At 41.4% G+C, this 9,368-nt stretch overlaps 1 protein-coding gene across 1 annotated transcript; it reads left to right on the top strand.

Moving 5' to 3' along the window:
* The first annotated feature begins 3,294 nt into the window (after positions 1 to 3,294).
* LOC145415748 (ryncolin-1-like) lies at positions 3,295 to 9,003 on the top strand. The gene is made up of 6 exons (XM_080284986.1): positions 3,295 to 3,320; positions 3,950 to 4,030; positions 5,272 to 5,438; positions 6,674 to 6,800; positions 7,281 to 7,396; positions 8,774 to 9,003. Exons 1-6 carry the CDS (start codon positions 3,295 to 3,297, stop codon positions 9,001 to 9,003), a joined length of 747 nt encoding a protein of 248 aa, XP_080141112.1.
* Positions 9,004 to 9,368: the final 365 nt, after the last annotated feature.

Genomic DNA, 9,368 nt, shown 5'->3' with positions numbered 1-9,368 from the left:
GTCTATACGGTTTTATGAATATTATAATTTGAGGAAAAGCCTCCTGACTCTCTCTCTCTCTCTCTCTCTCTCTGCTATAAACTCTATATTTTATGGATATTTATTTCTATAAAGAGTCTACATGGTTTTATGAATTATTATAATTTGAGGAAAAGCCTCCTGACTCCATCTTTGATGGCGGTCAGAGAGGAAGTGACCTGCGGATTGACACCTGACCTACCCTCACTGACTCACCTACAAGCGTGACAGAGTTGGAAAACAACGATGCCAAGTGTTGAGGTATTTTAAAAAGTCATTTTTATTATTAAAAACAATAGGCATTTTCTTACACTATATAGCCTTAATAGAGAATTATATATACATATACTGCAAATATATTTCATTTAGAAGTAGTAAATAGCTGACATGAGACAAAGAGGTGTGTTCTGGTACGGATTCGGTAATGTCGCACGAAGGGGAATTCCCGTGAGGGACAACTACGATCTCGATATTTTGGAAGGACTATAGTTGGCAAAGAGTGGGATGCACGGAGACCTCTTCCTTGATGGTTTATTCATTTTCGGATATGGTTGGTCATATCGGTCTGTACGATATTTTATGCAGAGTATGATGATGTTTGGAGGATTTATGTAACACGGAATACGAGAGGAAAGTGTAATAAGCAAAATTATTCACTTAAGAAAAAGTGTTAAAGAAGTTTCTTAATCACCGATATCATACCTCAATATTCGCTGGTATGCTATTTATATCGTTTTAATATCGACATACTTTGCACCAGTAACAAACAGGAGGTGTTATGGTGTTATGTGCTGAATAAGTCGGTAAGGAAGGAGTATTACGAAATCTCCAATGCCACTTAGAATGGCCTACAAACCTTAGCTTATGTGTGTAAGGAGTCTGTAGTTTCATCCCCCCAGCCAACGTGTGTTAGCTTCGGACAAGTGTCCAACAATTCCACCGACAGAGAATTGAACCCTGGTTCTCTCGTTTCAAGTTAAAATGTAAGGGGTAGATGCAGGACTTTAGGTGTGCTCGTTCTTCCTACCAGAAATGACTGTATACCATATATATATATACTGTATAAAACCAAATTTTGGCACCTGGTGGTTTAGTGGGTAATTATTGCGCTCCAATCGGACTGAGCCAATGAAGGTTTATATCCAAGGGGTGGTTGGGGTTTATTGCTCAGGTAATGCCACTCAGGGATGAGTGAGGCTGGTCACTCTCATCTTAAATGTCGGGACGAACTGCCTAGCCACGGGCTCCTACGCTCCTCAAGGGGCAACATAGGATTGGATGATGGATGGATGGATATATATATATATATATATATATATATATATATGATAAGGCCCTTAATTACGGTATATCATTCTGTTCCTTTTCATATCTACGTCAGGGAGAAGTAAAGTGGCGGCAAGATCTACAACTCCCCCCTGGACTGGAAGGGTGAGTAACTGCTTACACTCTGTGTGGTAAGATTTCTATTATATATATATATATATATATATATATATATATATATATAATGAAAATAATTTAAATACTCATGATTGATACTAACGATGATATGCACATGGAAAAGATGAAAGGATATTTAACGTTTTCATTCTTTGTGGATGTCAGCATCTATATACTAAACTCATATCTGTAAGTATGTCTGTCCACATACCTTTCTATCTGTTTGTCCTTTCACCTGTCTTTCTAACCATCTGTCCATTCACCGGTCTGTTCAGCTATTTGATCCTATCCTTCTGTCTCCGTTCCTTCCCCTCCTCTCTCTCTCTCTCTCTCTCTCTCTCTCTCTCTCTCTCTCTCTCTCTCCAGCTATCGTTTGCCAGTCTGTATCTTTTATTAAATCTATCTATGTATCTGCCTATGTATATGTTTGTCTACCCATTTAATTGTCTCTATTGCTGTTATATAAATAAAGAGGTAAGTTTAGCGCCAAACGAAATTTAGGAATGAAATATGGGCTATCAGTATATTTCTAAAATGGGATTGATAAGTCAAAACATTTCTTGTCATGGAAGCATAGTTGATCATTTTGAGCTTGGGCAAAAAATATAAAGAACGTCAAGTACAATACAATAATACTCTTTTAAACTTAACTTTCATACCAGTTTCATGATTATTTAGATTCCTTCAAAATAACTGATTTCTTCAATTCAGTGACGTTTTATATATCTTACTCTTAATGCCAACAGACAAACTAACTCGTGAAGCCTCTCGAAATGAAGGGGTTAATGAAGACTGTCGCTAACCTCTCCTGCTCAAAAAGTTTATCCCAAGACGAGTAAAAGTGGCGGGATACAGCAAGCATAAAATGAGAAAATACATCAGTGGCTTAAAGGGGTTATAAAAATTTGGTGCTGAACTCCTCGACTGCCGTAACACTATTTTCACTGTGTTTTCTTACGTGCAGACGATTTTATTTAGCCAAGGGGAGACTTTTCGAATTGAAGGTGGGTGGGTGGGGGTTGGACATAGCCTTTACAAATCCCTTCATTCCTATAGTAAAGTTACTCTAACCTGACAAAGAACCCTAACCCCTTTCAGTTCCCTTAACGGTCATGTATAGTCAGTCTAGTGTATTTTTTTTTAACTAGTAACCAAGGACACTCATTCCTTGCTTATTACTAAAGCTCATCACACATCATGCAACTACAATGTAATATTCGAGTTTTGAGCGTGGTCCATTTCCGTCAGATGATATCAAACCGGCTATAGGTTGCTCTGGTAAACTTTATAAAATTGTCTAGTGCTATACCCTCTTTTATTTAACTTGGTCCAGATTTTCGTCATTTTGTAGCTCATTTCATGCAGCTGAGTGGCAGAAAAAGACAGTGCTAAGGCTCTACATCCTTTCCATGGCACTTTTTACTGACTTTCACCCTTCATGTGGCCCAGACATTCATCCTTGTGCAGCTTATTTCACGTAACATCATTGTCAGAAAAGGATATGCAACGGCTCTACACCTTTCCATAGCACTTCATCGTCACCAGGAGCATTGTATTCCAGTGTTAATCTCTCGTTACAGCAAAACATTCAAGTTGGAGAGATGACAGTTTTAGCTCAAGTTAAGGTGAAAGGAGTATAATCTCATATTTTAGTGTTAATCTCTTTAAAACTCAGCATTCAGAATGGAAAGTCGGCAATTTTGGGCCAAGTGACAGTAAAAGAGTATGGCAATAACATAATAAAAAAACGACGTCCAAGAGCTGAAGGGGTTAATGGTAAAAAATTATGCTTGGTTACTATGACTGATTCATTTTTTTTTTTTTTTCAGTGACATGGTAGAGATGGACAACAATTCACTGTAAGTATAGGGGATGTTGGTAGCTATGGTGGTAGTGGTGGTTATGGTGGGGATGATAAACTGTGGTGGTAGTGCTAAGTGTGGTGATAGTGACGGCTGTAGAGTCTGTCGTAACTGTGGTGGTAGTGGTAGATGTGAGTGGTTGTGATGGTAGCCTACTGGTAATGGTGGTGTTAGTAGGTTGTGGTAGTAATGGTGGTTGTGGTGGTAGTGGTGGCTATGGGGGAAGTGGCAGTGTTTGTGAGGGTCGTGGAAGAACTGTGGCTGTGGTGGTAGTGGTTGTGATGGTGGTGAGAGTAGGAGTGAATGGTTGTTGTAGCTGGTGAAACACATTAAAATCAAGTGAGTAGCGGAATATGAACAAGAAAGATGATTTTCCACGAATAGACTAGATGTTAAAAATGAAACTGAGTGAGAGTGGGAAGGTGGTCGTGTGTGTGTGTGTGTGTGTGTGTGTGTGTGTGTGTGTGTGTGTGTGTGTGTGTGTGTGTGTGTGTGTGTGTGTGTGTGTGTGTGTGTGTGTGTGTGTGTGTGTGTGTGTGTGTGTGTGTGAGAGAGAGAGAGAGAGAGATGAGGATGTAAGACAGAAGAAAGTTAAAGCTACAAAGTGAGCTACCTCTGCCCATCAGACCTCTGAGACCGGTTGACTGCGCCGACTACCTCATGGCGGGGGTAACCGAGAGCGGAGTGTACGAGATATTTCCATTCACGTAAGTATCACCTCTCATACTGTCTGTCACACTATCGTACTGCTTGCGACGCTGTTATATGGTCTGTCACGGTATCATACTCTGTGTGACACTGTCATAGTGTCTGCCACAGTCAACTGTCATCTTCTCTGTCAAGATGTCTGTCACAATGTTACATGTCAAACTGTCATACTATCTGCCACTCTGGTTCACTGCCTGTGAACTGCCTCACTACCTGTTACACTGGCTATCACACGGTCTCACCTTGTCATACTGTCTCACCTGTCACACTGTCATACTCTGTCACAGTACTGTTTTTGTGACTGTCTGTCATCTTGTCTGTTACAGTACGCCACATATTGTCTTGCCATCTGTGATTAAGTCTCACTGTCTGTCACACTCTCACCGCCTGACCAACTGCCTCAAAATGTCCATTACTGCCCATACATGTACGCGTTGTACAGTGATGCTGCATAATTTCATGATCTTTCACATATTCATTAAGATTTCATTGAGATTAGATTTACTTGTAAATTTGCTTTCATCTTAACTGCGAGAGACAACGGTTTACCTGTTGTTACTCTGCGTTTGCTTTACATTGGGGCATGGCCGTCACTTGCCTCCCTCACGGATAATATCAAATAGCATTATCTATGGCCAGAGAAAAATACCAAGCCTCGCTCAGTTTAGGAATAACAACCAGCAGAGGAGAGTGAGAAGCACAAGAGGCAGAAGAGATGACAAATTAGGTGAAATGCGAGGCCTCTCTGAGCTTGTGGAAGAAACATTAATTAGAGGAGTGTAAACAGCAGAACAGGTGAACTATTAAGCGGTGTTGTAAACAGCATAATTTCGTAACACTTCTTCCTTAGCAATTTAATCTACATATTACATTTTAATATCTTTTTGTATGTTACTGATACAGACTCTTTCGGTAGCAAAAACATATACCATAATATAAAACATAATGGCTTAACATTTATAAGTTATGGCTAAAAAGAAGCGTCACCTGAAATGCAACCTATTAAGCGAACTTTTGTCCCCACCTGTACAGTCTGAGACAAAATGTTCGATTGCACTACCTCTACTTCAAAAGTAAGGCATGTCCGCCACTTTCCTCCTTGACGTATCATATAAGGAGAATCATTTGTGACCAGCGAAACACGCCAAGCCCCTCTTATCTTAGGAATACTAGCCAGCAGAGGAAAGTGAGAAGCAGAAGAGATAAAATGGTAGGTGAACTTTTGCTTCCAACTGAACAGGTGTGCATGTCAGAAGCCTGTGTTGGTGTGGTGCGACATGGAGTCTGACGGAGGAGGCTGGACCGTCTTCCTCAACCGCCAGAGTGCCGTCTACCAAGAGAACTTCAACCGCACCTGGGCTGAGTACAAGGACGGTTTCGGCAGCCCTTACGAGGAGTACTGGCTGGGTGAGTTAGATAAGGCTTTAACCCCTTCACTACGATGTGTTTTATTGGGTTTGTTCTTACCCGACGACAATCCATGACTCCTTTCGGCTCAGTTGACGGCCTGTAGTAAAAACTGGAAGGCTGATTTGACTGATAATCAAAGAAATCCATTCCTACCCCACCCATAAACCCCATCGAATTCCATGTAAGCACGAATTAGTACTGAAGATGTGAACTTGCGAGAGTGGCACAGTTCCGTCAGGTGAGGAAAGACCATTTATAGTTTGCTCTTGCTACCAAAAGACGCATTTACTCAGCCTAGGACAAACTTTTGAAACTGAAGGTGTGAACTATGGCCTCCATTAACCCATTCCAGTAAAGACACCACCTGAATTGAATAAAAATTTCTGACAGTAAACGAAATAGAAAATACATATTCAGAGTGAAGGGGTTTAAGACAAAAAGTGCTCAGTAAAATCTCAGGCACGTTTAACCTATGACCCACACCTACTTGCTAACATCAATTTCATGCCTTAAATGTATGACTGCATTTCAGTAGATTTCCACATAATTCTGTACATTTCCATAATTTTCTCTCTAACTGTGTTTCTACAGACTTCCTTGAATTCCCCTCTGAATACGGTTTTATAGATCTCTACGTGTTTTTGATCATCTTCAAGTCTTCCTTTCTGAATGCGTTTCAACAGATCCCGATACATTTCTATCCACTTTCACAACTTCCCATCAAACTACGTTTATATATACCTCGCTAGGGTTCTACTTACATCTCAGCAGACTTCTTCAACTCTCTGATTGTGTACCTACAGATCTCCACGTGTTTCAGGATAAAGCAGCTGCACAACATTTACGACTGTATTTCTTAAGGCCTAAACTTTTCTCTGAGGTTCTGTAGGTTCCTCAAGTTTCTCCCTACATGTCGATAACCATTCTCAGCCTCGTCTGCTTCAGTAATTCCCCACATATTTCCATTCCCCTTCCAACCACCTCTCTGACTGCCGTTGTGTACTGTAGTCCCTCATGTTTCTATAGCCCTCTCTAGCTTCCTCTTTGGCAGCATATCTATAGATTGTTGCTTCTAAAGGTCTATACAAATTTCACTCTTCCTCTCTCCTTCCCCTTTCCATCCTCCCCCCCCCCTCTCTCTCTCTCTCTCTCTCTCACACACACACACACACACATTTTTTTTTTTTCTCTCTCTCTCACTCTTATACACTCTCTCCCCCTTTCTCTTTAAGGTAACGAGATCCTGCACATAATGACGCATGGACGCTCGTACACTCTTCGCCTGGACCTGGAGCTGGCCACTGGGGGAAACAACTACGCCACCTACCAAAGCATCAGGGTGGCCGACGAGGACGAGAGGTGAGTTGACGCCTACTTAGCACTCTCCGCTATCATAATATTCCCCATTTTCTTTTACTCGTGCTGCTTCCAGACGATTTTATTCAGCTTGTGAGAAACTATTTGGACATGAGGGGTTGAGGGTGACTCGAGTGGGTGAGGAGGAGGATAGGCAGGTGGGCATGTGTATAATTTAACTTTCTGACTGCTAGGATTTTTCTCTCCTGACTGAACAAAGCTGCTTAGTCTTTGCTACTCTAGGCTGCATATGTGTCATCTATCAGACCATCGGAGTCTTTGTTTTATTCTTGCGACTTTTGGCAATAGGATTCAGCTTAAGAAGGGCCTCTCGAACTGAAAGGGTGACGTTGCCTGGTTACATCTGTGCCTCGATATCTGGGTCGGTAAACTGCTGTATCCACGTACTTTGCCGCCACCTGAAGGGATTCCTCTCCAGCACCATCCATACACTAACCAAGGAAACCACTTAACACATTCCAGATACCTGATTACCCTGTCTGGCACCTCACACGGCACCTCCAGCACCAACTACTGCTTCAACACCCTCAATGGACGCTACTTCACCACGCTGGACCGAGATAACGACTACTACTCAGGTACGAATGTAAGGCCGTGACAGTGTATAATGACCTAAACCCACTGATGCAACCCAACAAACATTTCAGAATACTAAGTCGGTTTCATAATAGAACATTTGCGAGTTATGGGGTACATGGGAGTTGAAAATATCGTCAATCATAACTTTCTTTGCATTAACACAAATAGCAACTGAAACAGAAAAATACTGTGTGAACAAAGCTTTGACAATATATCGTGTACTTACTAAGTATATTATGCTTCCATTTTGGCGTCAGTGAGAAAAGTACGAAATCGAAGACAGTCCATCGTTTCACAGACATGACTGCCTAGTATTTTCGTTAATTACGGCTAAGTCAAAACATAACATTGATCAACAGGTACTTAACATGTCAAGTCTATTTGCACACGATATTTATAAATTTTAAACTCGATTTATGGTATACTACGGAATTTTTTGATGTCGATATTTTCAGCTTCCTTGTAGCTCAAAAAGTGGTCAAATATTGGACTAAAGAGTGGAACGACCGTATTGTCCGATCATGTATTGTAACAGCCTGCGTGAACACACTTGACACTGGCAGGCACTATTAAGCTGTATTTTACGGCCTACTGAGGGCAGCTGATCCACAATCGAAGGAAGACCACTTTCTATCACTGGAGATATATACCGCCCTTACCCAACGCTCAACGCAAGGGTATAGATGTGGAAGCCATTTTTTGAGTATAGGGTGAAAATTTGTGTTCGAGAGGCTGTGTATAAATCAGGTGAGAATCTGAGGTAGACGATAAGGAATACAGGAGAAAATGAAAGAAGAAGACATACAAAGACAGCACGATTTTATTCAGCATTGTAATACGTTCCATTTTTTAGTGTCATGATAATATTTCACCCACATACGTAACTCCGCTGCCGAACAAGGAGGCGTCTGGCGTAGTTACTCCTGCCGCTACTTAAGCCCTTCTCTACCAGGGTACTAGGAAGAAATAAATAATAGAGGTCATTGTACTGAAAGGGTTATTTTGCATATCTCGCCATACCGAACAGGTAACTGCGTAGACAGACAAGGGGGACGCCAGGTGGTTATCACAACTACCGATACTTCAACACAACCAGACCAGGGCAAAAGGAAGAATAAATAATATGAAATGGGCACATAGTACTGTCATGAGTAAAGATTCGTTTTCGCCTCTCTGTCCACTTTGACAATGGAAACTGTTACACAAACCATTTTTATGCAACAACAATATGAAGCTCACAGCAAAACAGTGTGAGAAGGAAGGATACCTTCTGTCATTAGGGGAGGAATAAAAAATATGAGAGACAAGGCACAACGCTGGCAGAAATTTGTCGGCGAACTTTTGCACATGGTTTTATCTGTCTCTGTGTTAAACAGGTAACTGCGCAGCCAAACAAGGAGGCGGCTGGTGGTATTACAACTGCTACTCCTTCCACCCAACTAAGGCCGGCTTCGGCACAACCCTGGAAATCTCCTGCTCCGGCAACAAAATGCAGGTGACGCAGCTCCAGCTCAAGCTTAGGCCTAAGATCTGTGATGCCTCTCTGAAGACCATCCACCTGAAAGACCAGAACTGTGGCTGTCAGGACCCACGAGTCTTGCATTAACTCCTCCAGTGCGTGGGCGTCATTCATATTAAATTCTTGCTACAACCAGGCGATTTCATTCAGCAAAGAGGAGCACACTGGATAATGAAGGTTATATCAAAACATTCCACTTAGAACACCCTCGCTTAAACTAAGGAAAATCGTCTAGGTGTTTTAAGCGTGATAAAAAGAAGACGTCCCGGGTCGAGTAACTTTGCTAAGATACACCAAGACAATAATATAAAAGATGTCATTGTACTGAAAGGACTAAGATCGAGTGCAAAGCTGAAGGATCGTGAGAATAAGATTACCTGAGCTTATGTATTATCGACTGTGCTTTGAAAAAAGAAAAAAATAAACAAGAGAAAGAAGTGCTGCATCCTTCC

Source organism: Coenobita brevimanus, chromosome 13, assembly GCF_032717465.1.
Source record: "Coenobita brevimanus isolate Jiangsu-jjx chromosome 13, ASM3271746v2, whole genome shotgun sequence".
Taxonomy (NCBI): Eukaryota; Metazoa; Arthropoda; class Malacostraca; order Decapoda; family Coenobitidae; genus Coenobita; species Coenobita brevimanus.
This window is presented reverse-complemented; position numbering and strand designations above follow the sequence as displayed.

Coding starts and splice junctions, on each gene's coding strand:
- LOC145415748 (XM_080284986.1), top strand. CDS start 3,295: ATGGTAGAGATGGACAACAATTCACT. Junction 5,439..6,673: donor TTACGAGGAGTACTGGCTGG/GTGAGTTAGATA, acceptor TTTCTCTTTAAG/GTAACGAGATCCTGCACATA. Junction 7,397..8,773: donor AGATAACGACTACTACTCAG/GTACGAATGTAA, acceptor TGTGTTAAACAG/GTAACTGCGCAGCCAAACAA.